Source organism: Neopsephotus bourkii, unplaced genomic scaffold (assembly GCF_033783945.1).
Source record: "Neopsephotus bourkii isolate Nb327-2 ecotype Australia unplaced genomic scaffold, CSIRO-AGI_Nbou_v1 NB_533, whole genome shotgun sequence".
In the NCBI taxonomy this organism is placed as follows: domain Eukaryota; kingdom Metazoa; phylum Chordata; class Aves; order Psittaciformes; family Psittacidae; genus Neopsephotus; species Neopsephotus bourkii.
Window position 1 is genome coordinate 897,209 of NW_026901034.1, and position 21,171 is coordinate 918,379.

The window sequence follows — 21,171 nt, forward strand, 5'->3', positions numbered from 1 at the left end:
GCCCTGCCCAAATCCCCCTTGTCTCTTTCTTAAATGGTGCATAACTCAGGTAGCCTGGCAGACAGCCATTGGCTTTGTGCTATTTGGGATTGGTATCGATGGCAGCTGGTTGCTGCTGATGGAATGAGTCACATTCTCTGCTCCCCTTCCTTTTATGGCCATTAATGATTCACATTTGGTGTGGGCTGCTGAGTTACACCACACCACGTTCCATCTGTATTTGGGCTCAGGAAGTCACTTTCAAGCTTTGCTCCTCAGATAGATAACTCTTATCGTGACTCTTGGAAGAGAAGCTGAAAATGTGATCTGGGAGCAGACACCCTGGGGTGTTTAAAGGAAAGGAAAGGACTCCTTCCCTCAGGTTTCCAGCAGCTTCTCTTTGAGACAGGAAGATAAACCCATGCAGAACATTCAGAACAAATATACTTGCAGCTCCCACAAAGTATATCTGCCCCTCCTAAGTAATCAAACCTTTACCAACCCTAGCAGGTGTTCTTGTTCACAGAATCCCAGACTGGTTTGGGTTAGAAAGGACCTTAAAGCTCATCCAGTTCCAACCCCCTGCCACAGGCAGGGACACCTTCCACTAGACCAGGCTGCTCAAAACTGATTTGGAATATGTGTATTACGTAAAAGATGCTTGGGTTTTAAAGTGTTACCAACTACAGAGGAAACAAAATCTTACAACCTGCAACTCTGAATTTTCTCAGTTCACATATAATTAATGTGGCACTAATGTCAGTCTGGCTCAAAGCCAGCAGAATTAAAGCCAAAACCCTAAAGAGACATTTTAGGCAAAGTACCCTGCCTGTCCCATAAACTTTCCCTTTGTTGCAATGGCTTTGAACCACCAGGTCAGATTCCTGGGGGTACAGATATCCCTATATAAAGTCCAGAACCAAAAGAAACATTCACTGCTGATAGTCCTGCCCCCAAATCACAAGTGTAATTGGGACACAGAAACTAAAATATTCCAACCTCATTATATCATTTGATTAGAGCTAAAAGTGAATAATGGGACAGTGTAGAGGAAACCCATGTAGAAGTGATACTGAGAATTTCTCTTCAGAGCTAACTCTTGGCAGGCTGTGGATATCTGAATGTATGTTGTATGCAGAATAAAAAGCTATATTAGGACTAGGGCAGTGTAGTAATGAAGGTGGTGTTAAAAGCAGAGACTTGTGATAAGATTAGAGCTTGAGCTTGTCCTGTAGTACCTAAATGGGGCTTAGACACTGCTCAGGAGGTCTTGTAGGCTCTTTCCCCTAAGTTGGCTCATAGCATCTGTTGTCACCAAAGGCAGTGAGTTTGGGATTCAACTTGGAAAACAGGAGCCTAAAAACCCAAGGTTCTAACCCGATGTAAACTCCAGTTGCTTCTACAACCTTATTTACTGGGATGAGGGATACAAGGAGAGAATGAGCAGCCAGACCTATTGGATGAGAACTGGGTAGGAGACAAAAGGCTGGTACCATTATCATAATAACCAAGGACAGGAGCCACAGGAGGTACCAAACCAAAGAGTCAGGTGAGATCATGATCACAAACTGGTCCAAAGATTCAGGAGCTTGTGCTGCAAGGCAAGCTTTGGGGAAAGGTTAAAGACAAGACAAAGAAGGAAACAGAAAGGTAACAGCTCAAACAGCCTGGCAAGGACTGATGTGAACTGAGAGCACAGATACCCCAAAAGTAGGTGAGTAGCTATTAGATAGCTAGATGGACCTGATGAGATGGACTGTCTGGGGTAGATGATGCATAAAGATATTATTGATGATGCCATAAGCTTTGCCATTCTAGATTGGCATCTGACAGCAGTCATTATGAGCTGGATAGAGCAAATAAACTAGAAAATACAGTGTCACCATATGGGATGTGGATCGAGTTGGAACTAGCCACTGTCAGAGTTGTCTTGCAGTGATATCATAGCTCCTGTAAAAATAATATGCTGCTTTTCTTACCCTCTTTTTGATCTAGGGGATGTCATTTTGATGGTGTCACCTCTGATATCTCCTTGTGCATATGGTAATGTGATTTCAGTCTGTACTCGTCGGGGGTTTGTCCTGCAAGGAGTCAGACAGCTGCAGCTTTCACCTGAGCAAGCTGCTGTGCTGAGCATGACACAAAGTCAGGTACTGGAATGAACGCACAGCTCAGCTGTGTAATTTGTGTCATTTTAATTTAGTAGGGAAATCCCACCAGGCCTCAGCCTCTCACTGAGAACAAAAATGTAAATTCATAATTGGGCCTCCTCCTCCTACATGTTTGTTTACTCCAAGTGGCAGACATGAATTTTACCACTGACCTCAAAATAAGAAGAGCATGCAGTAGCCCCATAAACCAAACCAACAGTTTCAGATCTGCAAAGGTGCATATTCAGGAGAACAGTCTTTGTCTGACAGATTCATGTTTGATTGTGTGCTTCACAGTCCCTGTGGGACTGCTTATGGCCTTTCAACATAAAGTCTCCTGGTTTAATGCATTCCAGATGGATTGCAAAAAGAGCTTTCTTATTGTCAAAAATAAGGACTTTTCTTCTTTTTCTGTGAAACTCTAACCTGATGAATAGATTTGAGTTAGAGTGCAGTTGGCATTTTGACCAAGTCAGCCAAAGAAAACAGCAATAATCATAGATACAAGATTTCAGTCAAGCTTGACATATGCAAGAAGTCCAGATCTGCACTTCTTAAAATGATAAATCACCCAGGAATCCTGTGACGCATTCTTTTGCCAAGGAGTGGACCCCTTATTCTAAATTACTATGCTTAGGGTCATTTGCCATGTCTATCAGGAGATGCATCATTTTGCAGGCTAAATGGAGTACAACCCCTCTCTTCTCTAGTTGTTCTGTGATCAAGCCTGAGGAATAATGCTTTCTGTGCCTGTAATATTTTGTGGAATAAATATCTACAGAATACTACAGCACAAATAGCCAAACATTGCGAGTATGCTCCTAAATGGCCATTTAAGGGAATAACAAGAGAAACTATTGCTTCAGTGTGCTGTCTGGAGCTAAATGTTTCTGAAAAATTATCCCTTTGTTTGGGATTCAAGATCATTTTTGCATGAGTGACAGGATGGCACCACATATCAGCTGAGTTATAGGTGTTGTGGTTTTAGTCCATCCCAATTGCAGGGCAGAACATTTTTATGTTAATCCTCTTCCCTGAGGTTTAAATTAAGTTTCTTTGTCTCCTGAATAGATGACACATGAATGCCTGGTTATTGGAAGTTACTATGGTTCAGCTGGTGTATTTTGTTGTAAATTTTTGCTTTGAGCTCTATAATGATTATACTTGGAATTAGTAGTTTAATGTGGCCCTCATTATTTCAGGTTGCTGTATTTTGCCCTAGCAAGATTTCAAGTTCTCCTGACAGTTCTGCAACAGGAGAGTTCTCTGCTGAACCATACATGCACTGTCTTGTTTTGCTGCTGAGGAAGGAGAATGCTTGTCATCACATTCCTGCACTGGTGAAAGGTAATACCTCCACTGCTCAACAACCTGGGAAAAGGAGGGCTGCATTTCAGTTCATGTGAACTAAATATTAGCAGACTAACCATGGCTGTTGCATTGCAGGCAATATTTATGGGGAACAGCAGGGCCTGGTATTTTTGCTGTATGTATCTCCAGACCAAGGTGAAACTCAGTCACTGCTACATATCCAACAGAGCAGATTGATCTATGCCAGGTGTTTGATCTTTAGCACTGGAGTCTTCTTGAACACAAAGTAATTCATTTTGGAAGAGATCTTAGAAGTTCTTTCATCCAGTGTCCTGCTCAATCCAGCATCAGCAATAGATTTGGATCAGGATGCTCAGGGCTTTTTTCAGTCAGGTCTTGAAATTCTGCAAGGACAGAGATTCCCCCACCTCTCTGGGCCTTTGTTCCAATGCTCGACCATCCTTATTGAATGTTTTTCCTTTATATTGACTTGAAACCTCCTCTGTTTGAATTGGTGAGCTTTGTCTCTTGGCTTCCTACTGTACACCTCCTTAGTGGGCCTAGCTTCGTCAGCTCAATAAACTCCTCTTGGGGATTCTTATTGCACAGAGAGGTAGGGTGGCAAAAAATAGATATGTGAAAATAGCATCTGATGCTGCCAACCTCAGCCCTGGGTTATGTGTCACTTCCAAGGATCTGAACTGTAACTCTGAACTGAACTGTAAGGACTGCCAAAACCCAGAAAAATTTGCTGCCCCAAATCATCTTACTTGAATCAGACTCTGTTCTGAGACTCTGGTTTAGGAAAAATCTCTGAAGTATGAGCTGTCATTGTTCTCAAGCAGGGAAGATCACAGGCAACAGGGGTGATGAGTAGGGAGCAAATAACCCTGCGCTGCCTGCTTCTTCCTGCTCTGTCAGCAGGCACTTTGCCTGCAGCAGGATTGTTCATTCCTGCATGTCTCCTTTAGACACCACTGCTGAGAGCGTGGGTCACTGTTGCTGGCCCCTCCATTAATGCCACTTCAAATAGCACATGATGGAGACATTCAGCCACTGCTCAATTGCTTCCTTTAATCTATCCACAAGAGAAAAGAACATTTAGAAGTGTGGGTAAAAATGACAGTTCAAAAAGGCCTCTGCTTTTTCTGCTAAGGCTATCACAGAATGTTCCAAAAGCAGACTAATTGCAGCACCATGTCACCTACTGCCTGTAGACCCAAGGAAAGTTGCTCATTAAAGCAATACAGTTTCTGCTGCTGTTCTCAGAGTGCCACAGATGATGTTTACAGTGTTCACATGTTTTGCACAGGGAAATTTCCACTAGAAATATACAGGTGGGCACTGAGGCAAAAGATATTCTGGAAAGGTAAATATTGTCCCTCACTGTAGAGAACCATTTCTTACAGAAAGCTGACATTCTTGCCACACAAACTTTGGTTTGGCCTCTGGGAAGTGTAGAATAACACTAGAATTTGAGTAGGGTAAATACCACACTAAGAAGTTTTACATTTGTAATCAGTACCCCTGAAGAGCAGTTACCCCTTCAAGGTCTTGACAGCTCTTCCATTGTCAAAGTCAGAAAACATTCAAATCCTTGCTGAATCATTGCAAATCGTTCCCAAAATAAAGCAGAGGTAAGTGTCCTTGGTATTGGACCTCTGTCTTGAGGATGAAACACCATAATTTTTTGTCCAAGCTTTACCTTTTGCCATACATTGAGTTTGAGCAAACAGCAGGTAGTGCTGCTGCTGTGGTTTGGTTACTCATGGCACCTGATTTTGAAAAGCAGGTATGTGATTGCCAGCAGTACAGGCTCAAATTCACAGTCAGAGCTACATTTGACATCCAAGGCTTATGATCAGCCTCTAGCACTAATAATCCATTCCTCACGCTACACTACAGTAGATTTTTTACAGGCTTGTATGGTAGAAAGCAATAAAATGTATACAAAGTAATTTAAAAAATAACAAGCCTTTAAAACTGTGGTCTGAAATATTATTACAGAAGGCTGAACTAATTGTAGAAGTGAACCGTATGCCTGTACATAGCCAGGCCTTTTAGAGGGAGAACAGGAACTGAGAGATTGCTGTTTTCTAGCACGTAGTGTCATCCTAGCAAAGCCTCTCAGGCCACATGGTTCCGGGAGGGATGCAGGATACTGGCCTTGCACTTTGAGGGCCTGCACTTAGCCACTGGGTTCAAGGTTTGTGACTTCTCTTCCTTGTGGCACCACCTTATTTAAGAGACTTCTTATAAGTCAAGAGCAGTGTAGCATCTTTGATGCATTTATTCCATGTTTTGATTCATAGCAGGAGATAGAAGGTAATAGAAATGACTGGGGTGCTGGTCACAAAGGAGAGATATTTCCAGAGAAAGCTGTGGCCAAGCCTCAGTTTTCAACAGCTGTTGCCCTGCTTTAACTGAATGTGATCTGGGGGAGAGAGGATGATTAAGGTGCATTTCATGTCTCTTAAGTAAGCTCAGCATGACCTTCATTAACATCTCTGTAATGGAACTGTGATCAGATGAATCCAAATATCTGATAACGAATTCCGGAAAATAAGCTCAGTGAAATACTGATTTAATTTTGTATCAATAAGAAGAGTGTTTTCATGTCAGAAACATCACAGAACTCTGTATTCCTCACATTTTGTTCTGTTCTATATATAGGACTGATGGATGAACTGGCAAAGCAAGGCCATGTACAGAGCAGCCAGGCTCCCACTGCCCAACCCAACCCCTCCATGTGGTTTCATGTGGCTCCTTACACCGAGACCTTGCTGCAGGCACTGGGTAGGTCAAAGCTATGAGAAGCGCATTGTTGTGGGTTTTGCAAGGTCTGACAACCTTATTAGCGGATTTTTCTGAATTAGGAATTCATTAGGAATATGCTTGTCTATAATAACTCATTTAGTGTTCTGCTGTCTGTCAGTCATACTGTTATTAGCTGTCTTCTGTTGCTGGGTAATGATGAAAGAATCAATAGAAAAATTAAACGGAAATACCTTTATAAAGTAAATTAAAAAGCAGGTGAAAAAATAAATTATTCAAATGTGACATAACAACCAGTTAAGCCTTAAGCCATAATTAAAAGGCTAATAACCAATCAATTTGTATTTATTGCCATAGTCTCAAGTGAAGTCTCACTACTGAACTGTGTTTAACTGGTGGTTAAGGTTGTTAAACTAGAATTTGCTGCAGTGATAACCGTTGGCAGCTGTAGTTCTTCTGGAGATGCAGGGAAAGCACTTTTTCATTTCACTTAGATGTTCTTAATTTCAGTTTCTGCAGTTTAATTCACTTGAGTAACTCATTCATTCAAAGCTGAGAAACTGATAGGACTTGAAAAAAAGCAAGTGAATGTGTTTTCTGTTATAAATCTATGACTCAGATGGGTAGGAGAGTCTTAAACCTCCTAGTTCTAGACACTTACTTGGAAGTCATGGCAATCAGATGTTTATTTCACTAACTATAGGATAGTGTTTTGTTATGTATTCAGTAGGTTAATATAGTTTTATTTAACTAGATGCATTATTCTAAACTTGGGTTATCAAGATTTTTAGTGGAAGCATATTGCTTTCCAAAACCAAATTCCCACAAATCATAAGGAAAAATAATTATCAAATGCATGTCATTCACCATTTTCTAGCATCAGGGAATGTTAATATGTAGGAATAACTAAGTAAATAACTGTTAATCTATACAATTCCTTAATAATCATGTAGTGAAACAGTATAGAATCCAACAGGTTTCTGATGGGCTGGGGATTCTGCAAGCTACGCTGTTCCCAGTGGGAATGTGGACATCCACATGCTATTGTACCAGTCCCCAATTTAGTCCTCCATTATATGCCATGTAATGTCCTAGAATACAAATGAAGTATCAATTTAATGTGAAGTCAGTCATTAATTATCAATCTGAAACTGATGCCTTCAGTCATTTGGGTACAGATCTATCAACTCTGCTTAATGGTGTGAATAAGGATAGCAAAATTACAATGGAATATATTTGCTTTATGCGGCAAAAAGGCCTTCCAGTTAAGCAGTGTAACTAATCAGTGAGGGTTTGCTGTGATGCTGCTGCTCATGCATGATCCTTTTTCAGGCTGCACTGAACTGCAGCATGAGGAGTGGCATCACAGGCACTGCCCATTAATGAGCGGAGAATTAGTCAGTTACTTCACACTAAAAGTCTTGATATTTGTTTTCGTGTGGTAACTCATCTTATTCTGATTATCTCTGTGTGCAGGAGGAAGCCTCAGTGCAGTGCCAGAGCCCCGTTACATTCCTCTGGATTTTTTCTGCAATCGAACCTATGCTTCTGATCCTGAAATGGAGCAAGTTGTCATGCTGGCAGTGGTTGGAACAGATGCTATGAAGAGCGCTGGAGAGCTCCTTCACCAGATCCTTCTTCCTGGGCCCAATAGTCCGTCTCAGAGCCCAGGTGATTTCAAACTCTTGGGGTGGGCTGTAGAAGTTGGTCAGAAAAGTTCATCCTGTCTATCCTGTTTTTATCATGGCAGGAATATAATGAAACATGGTGAAAGGGCCTGAGGAAGAAGGACAGGTTTCTTTGCTTATCTGCCTAAAGAGCTGAAGAATTTATCATGGCTAGTTAGTCACGGGCAAAGCCACTTTCTATATTGCAAACAGCTCAGGTGGGCATAATGTTCTTTGGAGAGTGTCAAATTAATTGAAAGCTGTGCTTAGGCTTACGGAGCCTTTTATGTAATCCAGAGCACAGGCTCTCTCCCTGAGTACCAGGAGCCAGAGCACCTGTGTAATTGGGGCACAGCAATGCGAATTCAGGAGTCACAAACTCTATTTTGTCCACTGACATCCTTTGTGCTCAGCAGCAAAACACTGTCCCACTTCACTCTGTGTTTCCTCATGCACACAGGAAGAAGAAATAATTACTCTCTCCCCACATTAAGTACTCAGAAAAGCATGAAGAGTGTGGTCAAGTGCTAAGCAGGATGATTGATTTAGACAAGTTCATGATACAGATAGCAACGATGTGTAATGATACAGGGAGTGTACTCATAAAGGGCAGGAGTCTGGCACCCTGTGTTATACTATGTGTATCGTACTCTCTTGAAACAATATTATGAAGTAAGTTCTGCATCACTTACTCTGTAGTATGTAAGCAAGGAGATTCTAGCTGACAGAAACTTCCAGCAACATGCACTCATGGATTGAGCCCCTAAATATCTTGCTACATGGGACATAAGACTACTTTATACGCACAACAACATTTAAGCTACTTTAGAGACAAGTTGGTGTTAAATTGTGGCTTATTACTATAATGAATATAGCTTAAAATGGAACATCATGAGAGGTGGTAAAGGATCTATAATTATGGACTATAGTGTGTCAAACCACATTGCTATCAGTGTTTTCTCAGTGTTATCAGTGTTTTCTCCCTTTCAGCTCTTCTCCGCTAGTTGTGTTCTCTAATCAAATCATGACACTTATGCTCCATGGCTCCCTGTTGATTTCCCAGATAGCTGATCTTTTGTTTCACTGTAATGCAATTTTCTAGAATTTGTATCTTGTGGATTTTCCATGTACATTTCTGTATCTGCATTACAGTACATTTTGCAACAGGGGGCAAAGGTTTGGAACTTGTCTAGTAAAAAAAATCCATGTGAATTCAGAACACTTGTCTCCAAAAGAAAAACAGCTTCTATGAAACACATGCTACCTACTGAACAGATGCTAAACAGATTTCTCTTACTTGCAGAAGAGCACAGTTTGGGATTTGAGCTCCTTGGTCTCAAATGGTTGTCCCATCTCACTCGATGTCAGGCCAAAGAAGTAACCCCTTTTGAAGTTGGAGATACTTCCTGGCAAAGCAGCCTTGATACACTAATGTCAAACCCAGTCCTTGTGTGTGCATTACGGCGGACCAATGCCTTCAGAGTTCTTGCAGATGCATTGGAGAGATTAACACAATGGAGGGAGAAGCTGAGCAAAAGTGGCGGTCTTCTACAGGTAGTAATGGCCCTGACCCCAGAGGTGACATTCAGGCAAGCCATCCTCTTCTTCACAGAGAAGGAGTTTGTAACTGGTAAGATGTGGTTTTACTGTTTATAATGTCCTTAGGTATAAGGCGTTCAGGAATTTATTGAACCTGGACAAAGGAATCCAGTGCAATGAGTTTTTCTCAGGCACAGAAAAGTGTAATAATTTGGGGTTAAATTCTATGCTTGGCTGAGTAATGATGAGGGATATGAAATCAGCAGGAGCCAGTTGAGGTCATCTACAAGTTAGCCTATTAATTCATGTGTGCATGGCCTGGTCCCCTCTCTAAAGGTCTTGAGGTATTCCATAAATACTAAATTGATATTACAGTAGTTAGCAGGACCAGTAAATAACACTGTAAGTTTTGTCTCTGTATATAAGAGAAACTTAGAAACAGAGACCAAGATCTATCCCAATTAGATGTGGCTACCTATTTGTGGTGCCTAACTTGCTGAGGCAAATACCACAGCCTTTGTTCTGCACTTGGGGAGCCAAAGGTACAACCACTCTGCAACAGCTAAAGAAAGCAGATTTCTTGAGAATTACTTTTCATCCCAGAAGAGAATGAACAGTTCATTCATGACAGAAGAGAGATTGAGATGAGCTCTTAGGCAGAAGTTCTTCCCTGTGACGGTGGTGAGGTGCTGGTACAGGTTGCTCGGAGAAGCTGTGGCTGCCCCATCCCTGGCAGGGCTCAAGGCCAGGTTGCACAGGGCTTGGAGCAACCTGGCCTAGTGGAAGGTGTCCCTGCCTGTGGCAGGGGGTTGGGACTAGATGATCTTAAGGCCCTTTCCAACCCACACCATTCTATGATTCTATGAGGAAAGAAGACCGTTGTCAAAAGCCTCTCCGACTTCAGTGATATATGCTAGCATTGATCATTCAGCGTAGTAAACTTGAGAGCTTCCTCACAAAATTAGAAAAGTAGAATCATGCCTCTAAGCTAAATTGATGCACGGACTATGGTGTTACTGTTATTGGATGCTTTGGAGCAGCAGAGTATGAGCTCTCACTGTTTTCTTCCAATGTGAAATATATTGGCATATCACCTCCATTCTTGGGGATGTCTGACTCCTCACACCTAAAGATAAACAGTTCTGAGACTGACAATTCTTGATTATTCAGAAACAGAGAGAAATTAAGATTGTGGTAATACTATATATGAACTGAGCAGGAGTGATGCAGTTCCAGAAGTACATTCATGCTTTGTAATTTACAGCTCTTCCCCTACCTTTCTGTGAGGAAGGAAGGTCCTTTGTTGTCAGTAAATTTAGATACTCATGTCAAACACACAGTGGTTATGTAGTGTGGAGTAAAAAATTAGCTTTACTAAATAGAAAAAAGAAAATGTGATGACATCTGGGAAAAGACAGTGAATTATGTGGGTGTTTTATGTGAGACAGGAAAACAAGAAAAAGAGGCCTTCAGAAAAGAAGGCACCAGACATCCCAAATTAGTGTATAAAACTGTAGGAACTGATGCATTGCTGCCCTTCATTAAAGACATCTTGAGACCAAAAGACAGGATAAGATGAAAGCACAACTGTCAGATCAGTTTATTGAGGAAGGTTGTAATCACAGTGCCATCTTTTCCCACCAAAGCCATTGTCAAGAGCAAAGGAGCATAGCTGAAGCATGACTCCAGCGTCTTGCACTCTTTTATGAGGGCATTACATGTTTCCTCCTGTTTTTATTGTGGGAAGAATGGTGAGGTGTTTGTGTGGATAACAGTTCTGCAATATTTTGCAGCTGGTCAAATGTCTGCCATTTCCCCTGCTAAATAAAATCACCTTTGTCACCCCTCGTGCTCCCAGACAGAGAAGGTTCCCATCTATGAATCCATAACAATACATCTCCTTCCTTTTACAGATGCAGAACACCGCCCTGCTAGGAAATACCTGCCACCACCTGACAAGAGGGCCAGGGCTGAAGGTAAGACCAGAAGTTATGCACCAGTTGCTTCTTGGATAAACCCAAATAATTTTATACTCATAGATTGAAGAAAACTATAACCCTGCGTCCTCTGACAGAGTCATTAAAATGGGATTAGATTGGCTATAAGAAGGAAATTCTTTCCTGTTAGGGTGGTGAGGCACTGCAATAGGTTGCCCAGGGAGGTTGTTAATGCTCCATCCCTGGTGGTGTTCAAGGCCAGGTTGGACGAGGCCTTGGGTGATATGGTTTAGAGCGAGGTGTCCCTGCCCATGGCAGGGGGTTGGAACTTGATGATCTTAAGGTCCTTTCCAACCCTAACTGTTCTATGATTCTATGATTAGTAAACCTCTAGTTAGACATCAGAATCCCAGGAAATTAGGAAGCAAAGGACAGAGGGGTCCACTTGGTACTGGGGGAAGGTGGTTGTGTTGCCAGATCACTTTTCCTCTATGAAGTTCTCTGTGTGCTTGGATGTAGCCTATCTAGGGTTGGCGTGGAATGAAGGTTAGAAGAGCAACTAATGGCTTCTCTTTAGTAGCCCTTTTCAGATGCAGATCTCAAAAAATACGAGTTTCAGGATGTTTTACAGAGGGGTAATTGAAACCTAGAGAGGTGAAATGTGTTGACCACCATTCCCTAACCAATGAGTGACAGAAATGGGAGCAGAAGGCCATTTCCTTAGTCTCACACAAGGGACTCTACCTTTTGAATTATAGTGCCACCCAAGTCACCACAGAATTCACAAGTCCTACAAGTTTTTCAATACTAAAGAAAAAAGATTGTTACTGTGAGGGTATGAGCTAAAAAGTTAGAGGTAAGGACCCTGAAGCTGGCTCTACCTCTCTATGTACACTTATTATTAAAGCAAAATAAATGGCAGATGTGGAAAAAGGTCTCATTAAAAGGAAAGAACACTTTGCCTAGATACCTTCCAGATACATTGCCCTGGGAAACAGAAATATAGGGATTTCAGAAAGTAATAAATACAAAGAAATGGTAATTTTGTTTTGACAAACAGATTTTAGTTTTCTCTTATCTACTTTGCATGTCACACTGCTTAAGTGTGTCAGTCCCTGGAAAGGAAGTCCTTTATCAGCTTGATACAAGCTTCTCATTGTACCCCAGTCCTAGATAACTTCTGGAATCACATGTGCCTTGAAGTGCCTTAAATTTTCCTCACCTCCCCAGGACACAGCAGGTTTTACATTAGACTGAAAGAAACATTTTTATATAAGCTTTTGTTGTAAGTTCTTCCTCACCAGGCTCCTTTTGTACTGCTCTGCTGAGGAACTACTGAAGTAACGTTCCTGGCTGCTGGGAAATGTCAGTGATGTTTTATCAGCAGAGCTGAGAAGAGGACTGAACCACAGTTCTGAGCTCAGTAGGTGTGTTATCAGAAGACAGAGCTTTTCTTTGCTTCCAAGGGCACAAGAGAGGACATTAAACAAAACTAGGACTTACACTGGAAACAAAGCAGTTTCTAACTTGACTGAGAAACCTTGGGAGCACACCATTAGCCACTCTCTGAAATACAGAAAAGGTAACTAAGAATCAACAGGATTTAGTACTTGCAGGCCTCAGCAAGGCTTGGACTTACTGGAGAAGTGGGAAGAACATCGCCGAGGGCATCCCAGTGTATCCCAACAACTGAAATCAAGCCATGAGTGACCCATGAGTATAATGCTTTAGAATGTGTCATAGCTGCATTATGTAGAGATGATGGCTACATTCTCAAATTATTGTCCCAGCACATGCACAGCACTTACTTAATTTTTTCTGCTTTTCTCATTTAGTGGGAGAGAGGCAGGGATGCCACGGAGAATCTCTGTTCACCTATTTACAAACAGGTGAGAGAAGAGCAAAAGGGAAAGTGTGGTTTGGGAAGGGCTTTGTGGAACTAACTTGTCTAACAGCCAAAAATAAGTAAAAAGCATTATACCAACTTCATCTTCAGGCTTGAGTACAGGCAGGGATATACACTCTCTTTTCTGAACATGCCAGGAAATCTGGTATTTGCTTCTCTTGAGTCTACACTTATTTTGAGTCCCACACATATGTAGATTATTGCATATAGATATCATATGAAGTAGTATTTTTCACAGTTACACTATGAAATCAAAATCTATGTAATATTTTTTTTTTTGGGGGGGGGAATCATTGGCTGTGAGGAAGGGATCTAAAAACATAATGAAGCAGAAAAACATAAAAAATAGCAGGCAACTAGAGCAAACCTGGAAAGGCCACTAAGCAGCCAGGGCTGGAGATGAAAATCAGGCACATCTGAGGGCTGCCAAAGAGATGTTTTCTCTTGCTGTTGTTACTTATAATCACCGAGGAGATAAAACCAACTCCAGGTGACAAGGTGTTCTCACCCGTTTTCAACATTTGTCTTTGAGCAAACAAAGATGGCAAAGTGACACAAAACAAATCCCTCCTGAAATGTCTGAAGTCAGTAAATTTAGTGTGTAATGATTCACATACCACAGGAATAAGAATGTTTGCCCAGAAACATAGCAGATGGCAAATAAAACATCTGGAGGACAATGAGAACTCATGTAGCAGCACACAGCTGAGATTGCTGTTCAGTGTGCAAGCAGCTGAATGGATCTAAGTAGTTTGCTCTACTCCTGCACTATGGCATTTAAACCTTTCTGTTCAAGAATGATGTGAATAAAATGTCAGATCTCTAAGAGGAGGGCTCCCTGCATGATAAGGGTTAAGTTTCCCTATCAAGTGGGGGAGCAGTAATATAATTTTTTAGTTTTGATCCCATATTTCTGTCATGAATCAGTACCATGCCATTTAGAAATAACAGTATGCAGTAAGTTATATGTAGTGTTGATGCTTCGTTGCATTGACATTTGTATAAATAGTAGTGGGGATACAGGAAGCATAAAATGACTCTTTATGTATACAAACAGATAACCATGGATGAATGTGAGCAGCCTGCAGTACTGTAGCCTCATGCTTCATGCTAGTTGCCATAGTTAGGCACCAGCAGTTAATGGGCCCTAACTGACTGGTTCTGACACTACTGTTGTCAATAAATCTTCAAAGGCTGTTCAAAGATTTATTATCTTCAATATTAGGATATTGGGAATCTTAACTATATTCCTAGTTATAAGGTACTTTAGCAAAACTAATAGTTTGAAAATGCTGCCATTTAAAAATGAAAATGTCTCTGCTTTCTGCCTTTTAATGCAGTTGGTATCATCAGAGAGCAAAACTCTCTTGGCCTGGTTTGTTCTGTTTCTCCCAGCACACAGAGCTGCACCTTGCTGGCAGCTCTGCTGGGGCAGCTTTGTCAGGAGCAAAAGGGGTTTTGCTGAAATCTCAGTTTTACTAACCATAATTCTTATTTGTAATAGGTTTAAAACATTAATTGAGACCTGTCATGCTTGTTAGTGCCTCTCTGAAACATAGCTCTAACAGAGATAGCAAAAGCAAAGCACTGAGGAATGAGAATTTAATAGCTGCCTTAAGGATTATATCACATAATCACTACAGTTGACATGAAAAATGTAAAAGAGAATATTTTATCCCTCTTAAAACTTTCATATTAATATCAAGAATCGAGTCTTATCCTACAGACCTTCCATGTAAAAGTCTTGGACTCAAAGCAGATATACTGGGAAAAAACAATCTACAAGCATATGTTGCTTGGATATATTTTTTAACTAAAAATCAAACAAGACCCCACATGCATTGATGGGGGGGGGGGAATTATGACTTTGTTTTATTCAAATTTTTGTGAACTTGATGCCAGCTTTTAGATAAGCCTCTTCTACTGATGTCTGTCCAGGCTAGTAAATTCTGCCCTCTGTTTTACCTCGGGTTTTAGGAGCAGCTGTGGGTTTCACTCTGTGCTTTGTTACAGGAGCCCAGATTCTTTGCACAGTGCTGCTGATCAAACCCGGTGCCTGGAGCCGCAGTTTTGCAAGGATCCTCCGAAAACTAGACCTGGAAAAATTCACTGTGGTTGGCATGAAGCACATAAACCTGGAACCAGGTGTTGCCTTACGACTCCTTTCTTCTGAAGTGAAACAGGTGTGTTAAGAAGCTGGTTGATCTGTGGCTACACTTAGGTTTGGAGTGGGGAAATATGTTAGCTAGTGAATAATCCGTTCCTGAAAAAAACACAAACCTCCCATCCGGGATTTCTGAGCTGTTGAAGTGAGCTATATAGAACAGTCAGCTCTGTACCAGTGTCGGACACAAAGCAAGCTGGTGTGCTGACTGTTTCTTTTATTGCATGCCATAAAGCATCGGACCTGGTTTCTCTAAAACAAAAGTTTGGAGGATCTGGTTAATACAGATCTCCCAGGAATCAGTGGAGTTGCCAAGTTGCAATGCTGATTCTCTAACTGTAAAACAGGTGTCCTCTTTTCCTTCCCTAAGGTCATTCCAGGTAAAGGCATATCTAAGGTGCAACCAACACCCCTGCAGTTGGGCCGGGCTCTCCTTCCATGTGTTTAAACCTGGAAGTTGAGAAATATCTGCTGCACTGCCAGAGAATATGTACCTCTGGAGCCCTGTTCCCTTAGATTACATGTATTACACATCTTACACATGCAGCTGAATCTGTCTTCCAGGAGTGTGTGTAGAAGAGCCTGTAAAAATGACCCGCAAAGAGAGAAAATTGAGTTACTGTCATTTCTACTGTCTAATATACAATAAAGAAGGTTCTTAAATCTCAGGGCATTACAGGCTTTTGTTAGCTAAAAATAGGTGCATGTTTCTGCTCTTCTACACCTTTAGAAATGATTTCTTTCCCAAAATGCAATACCCTGATATGAGTGTAAAGATACAAGAGGCCAGAAACTGAAATCTGGGCACTCCTGAGGAGCTAGATGATTATTATTAGTTTTTTTAATCTCTTTGTTATTTGATTGCTTTCATGAAGACATTTAACCAATTAACTTTTACAGAAAACAAGCCTTCCTAATCAATATTGCTCTGGGATTATGTTGGGAGAGTTTACAGTACTCTCTCATAGAAAGTATTACTAGTCTTCCAGAGGAAGAGAGGAGCATGCCAGGACAGTGCTCTAACATAACCACCAATCAGGAACAGTTACCACGTTCTGCATGATGGCAAAGCCATGGAGCACATGCATCTGATTTTTAAATAGTTACAGGCCACTTGTAAGACAGGCTGGATAGGTGGGATGATGTGAACCTCCTGAAGTCCAGCCAGGCCAAGTACAAGGTCCTGCAATCCCAAGCACAAACACATGCTGGGCGAGACTGGATGGAGAAGCCCTGAGGAGAAGGGTGTTGGTCAATGAGGAGCTGCTCCCCATGACCCGGCTTCAGTGTGCACTTGAGGCCAGAAACCCCTCATGTGTTGGGCTGCATCCCCAGAGCATGAGCAGCTGGTTGAGGGAGGAGATTCTCCCCCTCTGCTGTACTCTGGAGGGATCCCCCCCTGCAGTCCTGATCCAGCTCTGGGGCAACACCACAAGAGGGACGTGGAGCTGTTGGAGAGAGTCCTGAGGCCACAGAGATGCTGTGAGGGCTGGAGCAGCTCTGCTCTGGAGACAGGCTGAGAGAGCTGGGCTGGTTCAGCCTGGAGAAGAGAAGGATCCCTAAGGGGAGACCTCAGAGCAGCTTCCAGGGCCTAAAGGGGCTACAAGAAACCTGGAGAGGGGCTTTGGACAAGGGCCTGTAGGGACAGACCAAGGGGGAATGGCTTTAACCTGACAGAGGGGAGACTGAGATGAGCTCTTAGGCAGAAGTTCTTCCCTGTGAGGGTGCTGAGGCACTGGCAGAGGGTGCCCAGAGAAGCTGTGGCTGCCCCATCTGTGGTAGTGTTCAAGGCCAGGTCATGTGGGGCTTGGAGCAGCCTGGTCTAGTGGAAGGTGTCCCTGCCCATGGCAGGGGGTTGGAACTGGATGTGCTTTGAAGTCTCTTCCAACACAAACCGATCTGGGATTCTGTGAAGAGTTGCTGAAGGAGTGCTTTCCAATATGGCTTTTAACCATACAGCTAAATACAAAAATGCTTAGTTGATCATCTGAAACAAGACACTTTAAAAAAATCCCAATGTCTGCCTCAGGAATTAATGCTGATGTATGCTGGGTAAAGTTACAGGGGAGTGGTTTCATCAACATTTTCTCTTGTTTTGGGAGGTCTCTAGCACACTGGAGCAGCTGCTGAGCATTGATTTAGTTTCCTGGAAGAGCTGGTGACTAATGAGCTTAAAAATTACAGACTGTTGGGGTTTTGTTCGTGGGGGTTGGTGGGTGGAAAGGCAGGTTTTCAAAGTGAGACAGCAGAGATCACCAACTGCCTTTGGCAGAGGGAATGGGCAGTAGGAAATGCTTTCTGCTGTATGGCTGCTTCTCAGTTTTAGAGCACATCTGAAAGTCTCTCGCTTGTGAGGGTTGGAAGAGGCTGAGCTTCCAAGATAAACAGATAGATTTGCAAAAAGCCAAAGTATGCTTCAGGGCCTGGACTATTTGCAAAATCCAGCTTCTAAGTGTTACAAGGGCAGCTGGTGGGGGCAGATATATTTCTTGTAGCTGAATTTCATATAAACATTTGAATTGGAGTGCTATTCATTGTCAGTCTTTGTGGGGACAACAGGATACAGGGCTGATTTTAAGATGAGGTTGTTAATATGGGGGCAAATTGCTGAAATTTAACATCTCTTGAAGAACATGGAACCAGTGTGTCTGACACTTCTAGAAGGGCTTTTTACCTCCTCCTCACCTGGAGCCTGATCCAAAATCCATCTCCAAGAATCTCTAGAGAGCTCCTGTGTGTTCCTCAGTGTGCCAGTTTGTTTTGTATACACAGTACTTGATCACAGATTTGGGGTTTATTCATTCATAGAAAGACTACCTAGCATCTCCTTCTCTTTCTAATGGATTATTTATATGCACGCTGACAAATATCCTCAGCAACATGATTTCAGGTACACAATTGCTTTTGCAACTTATATATTAACATTCAGCTTCTAAGTAGCATATGGTCTTTGGCATACAATAAATAATGGACTGGTCTGCTGTTTGCTGAGGCATCTAATTACAGGAGCCATGATCATATTTTTTACCTGAAGTTTATGAATAATTTACAAAAATAAGAGTCAGTAAATAGAGCTGACATTGTCTCCTCAGCTGTTAACAGGACCTGGTCATGTTCTAACTGTGGGAAGCAGCCACTCCTGAAGGGATTTCTGCCCGTGGAGGCTGGATCTACTTTCAACAGCTCCAGCCCAGCACCAATGTGCAGTTTTGGCTGCCAGCTAGAAAGCTTGATTTTACAGTTGGACCTTATCACCCTCTTGGGAATCACCTGAAATGATTGCCTGCAGGTCGCTAGACTCAGTAGCTTGATGATTCCCTCCAGTCCTATCTTGTGATTCTGACAGTAGAGGCCAAAGGATGATTTTGCTGCTTTTTAATCCTGTTAGTCCTCCAGAGCCAGTGCACAGCTGGAACTTCCTCTGTGTGCAGCAACAACATCACTCACTGAATTTGGGTCAGCTGCACATCTCGCCACAGCTGTTCAGGTGTCAGTGGGGACACGGGTGAAGATGGTGGAAAGGCAGGATGTAAACAAGAGAAGCATTTTGCTGGCAGAGCCTAGAGCAGATGTGAAGATCTCTTAGGATGGGAGAAGTCATCTTGACTCACTGACACCATCAGTAGCAATCAGAGAAAGCATCATCTTTAACACAAAGTCTGCGTATTTGCGGGGGAACAACTGAAAGACAGGAAACACAGTAAGGTTCTGTTATGTAGATCTAAAAACGGTGTTTAAAAGTTCTGGAACAAAACAACTTTATTTGTTTCGGTCTGTTTAACAGAAAGCATCTCTAAATATTTTCTTTTGCAGATGTTTCTGATATGGATGAATGTTGGTATGTTATACTCAGTCCTTTTTAAAGTTTACATGAAGTCATCCTCACTGTGTTTCATCTCCCAAAGAGAAGGCCCTTGGAAAAGTGTATTATGTACATATTCTTTCAAGCTACCAAAAGATTTCAAGCAAAAAAGTTTAATCTTGTATTATACAGAACTGAATGAATGTCAGCATGTTGCAGTATACTATGACCTGCTGAAACTCTTCATCCTCATCTAAATGGAGCTCTCCTGCCAGAGGAGAGCCTGTGCTAAAACTTCCCTGCACAGTCCTGTTCTGCAGGTGACATCCCAGGGTTTCCTCTGCCCTGTGTTTCCATGAGGTGTGAGGATGGATACATATCAAACCAGTTACCTAACTAACCCATTTAAAAACAGGGGGGCTTTCTCATGGATCATTTTGCATTTTCAAATACAGAAAAGAATATCTGGATTGAGCCTGTGCTTTTCAATTCATAGCCTACTTCTTGGAAATACAGCTGAGGAGGAATGTGAGAGAGAGAAGATTTGGGTCACAGACAGTGAATGGTTTCATATGATAGGAAAGCAAAAGAGACCTTGAGTAGTTTATCTCCATATTTTAAATGAAATTATGGGGTTTACTTTTGGAAATGTTTTATCTAGATAATAGAAGATTAAGAAATAGAGGAATTAAACCCCTTAGGGGGCTGAATGATGTGTTTCAGCTGAATCAAATGATGGTTTTCCCCACACCCCCCTTCCATCTCCCCCGAAATTGAATAAATAAATAAATAAATAACCATGGGCTGGTTCAGGCAGGGCGCTGAAACTGCTGCTGTGCATAAGCTGCACAGGGGACATAGTTCTGGTGTGGGGCTTCTCTGTGGAGCACGGGGAGGCAGAGCTTGGTGCTCCTGCCACTCTGTCAAGATGAAGGGGCAGGAGGAGGCACCCTGGATCTGCTGTGGGCACCCTGACCTCATACTCAGCAGAGATGTCTGCAACAAGCCTGGCTTTCCAAGGGTTTACTTAATTAAAGCAGTCAACAAGGCTGTGAGTGCTCTGCTGCCTCTTGGAACCCTCTGCCCCAGTCATTTGCTGCCTTTCCCTGTGCTTCTCAATCATTATGTCCATTTCAAGCCTCCAAATCAGATTGTTCTCACTGGTGCAGTGGTTGCTAGTTATCGTCTTTACCTATCCTTAGTTAAAATAAAGATCCCAGGTTGTTGTGACCTGCACAGCATCAAAAGGAACATCTCTGCTCAAGAGTGGTCATAGGCTGAACCAATCACACTTGGAAAAGAATGAGGGTAGAGAAATAAGTCATGGAGCACAATGCATCGGTGACAAAGCCAGGAGGGGAGCTATTTTCTCTCAGTCCCTATCTAGTGCCCTGCTGCTCTGAGCCTCCTTGTTTTAAGCTCACTAGTTCTGTAGTCCTGATCCTAACTTGTGTGTGTTCCTTGCGTGAATGCAAGAATAAAAGTTCTAGTATTTGCAATCCTTCATTATATATCAGCTAAGGAATTAAATGTGGTTCCTCATCCCAGAGCATTTATGACCTTGTTGATATTTCTAATGTCTATTCCTTCCACCCTATCCTCGTGTCATGTTGAAGGTCAAGTTAAAAGGGTTATTGCATAAATCAAAGGGTCACTAGTAGATGAGTAAACTGCAGAGTAGCAATTTGTTTTCATCCTTATCCCCTGAAAATGAACTCCACCTCTGGTACCTGGAATGTACAGATACACAGAACAAGCACAGCACAAGGCTTCCTGTATTCTAGGAGCAGGATTTTGTTTCCTTTCTTACTAAAACGTTAGGAAATTACTGCTGAAGTTTTTTGTATGTATAAAACCTACTGTTGGTTGATCTAGGGCCATGAGGACTAGAACCACAAGCTGCTATGGCTTAAGATCCTGTCATTAACTTCTTTAGCTCTG

At 42.1% G+C, this 21,171-nt stretch overlaps 1 protein-coding gene across 6 annotated transcripts in view; it reads left to right on the forward strand.

Annotated features, from left to right (window-relative positions):
• The window catches only part of DNAAF8 (dynein axonemal assembly factor 8), a 96,581-nt gene that overhangs the window by 57,047 nt on the left and 18,363 nt on the right, over positions 1–21,171 (forward strand). For all 6 annotated transcript variants that reach the window (XM_061350664.1, XM_061350662.1, XM_061350663.1 and 3 more), the window contains 8 exons: positions 1,975–2,129; positions 3,332–3,476; positions 6,114–6,236; positions 7,692–7,886; positions 9,186–9,512; positions 11,335–11,397; positions 13,194–13,247; positions 15,278–15,447. In XM_061350664.1, coding sequence (XP_061206648.1) covers positions 1,975–2,129; positions 3,332–3,476; positions 6,114–6,236; positions 7,692–7,886; positions 9,186–9,512; positions 11,335–11,397; positions 13,194–13,247; positions 15,278–15,447 — 1,232 coding nt within the window. The remainder of the gene's footprint in view (positions 1–1,974; positions 2,130–3,331; positions 3,477–6,113; positions 6,237–7,691; positions 7,887–9,185; positions 9,513–11,334; positions 11,398–13,193; positions 13,248–15,277; positions 15,448–21,171) is intronic.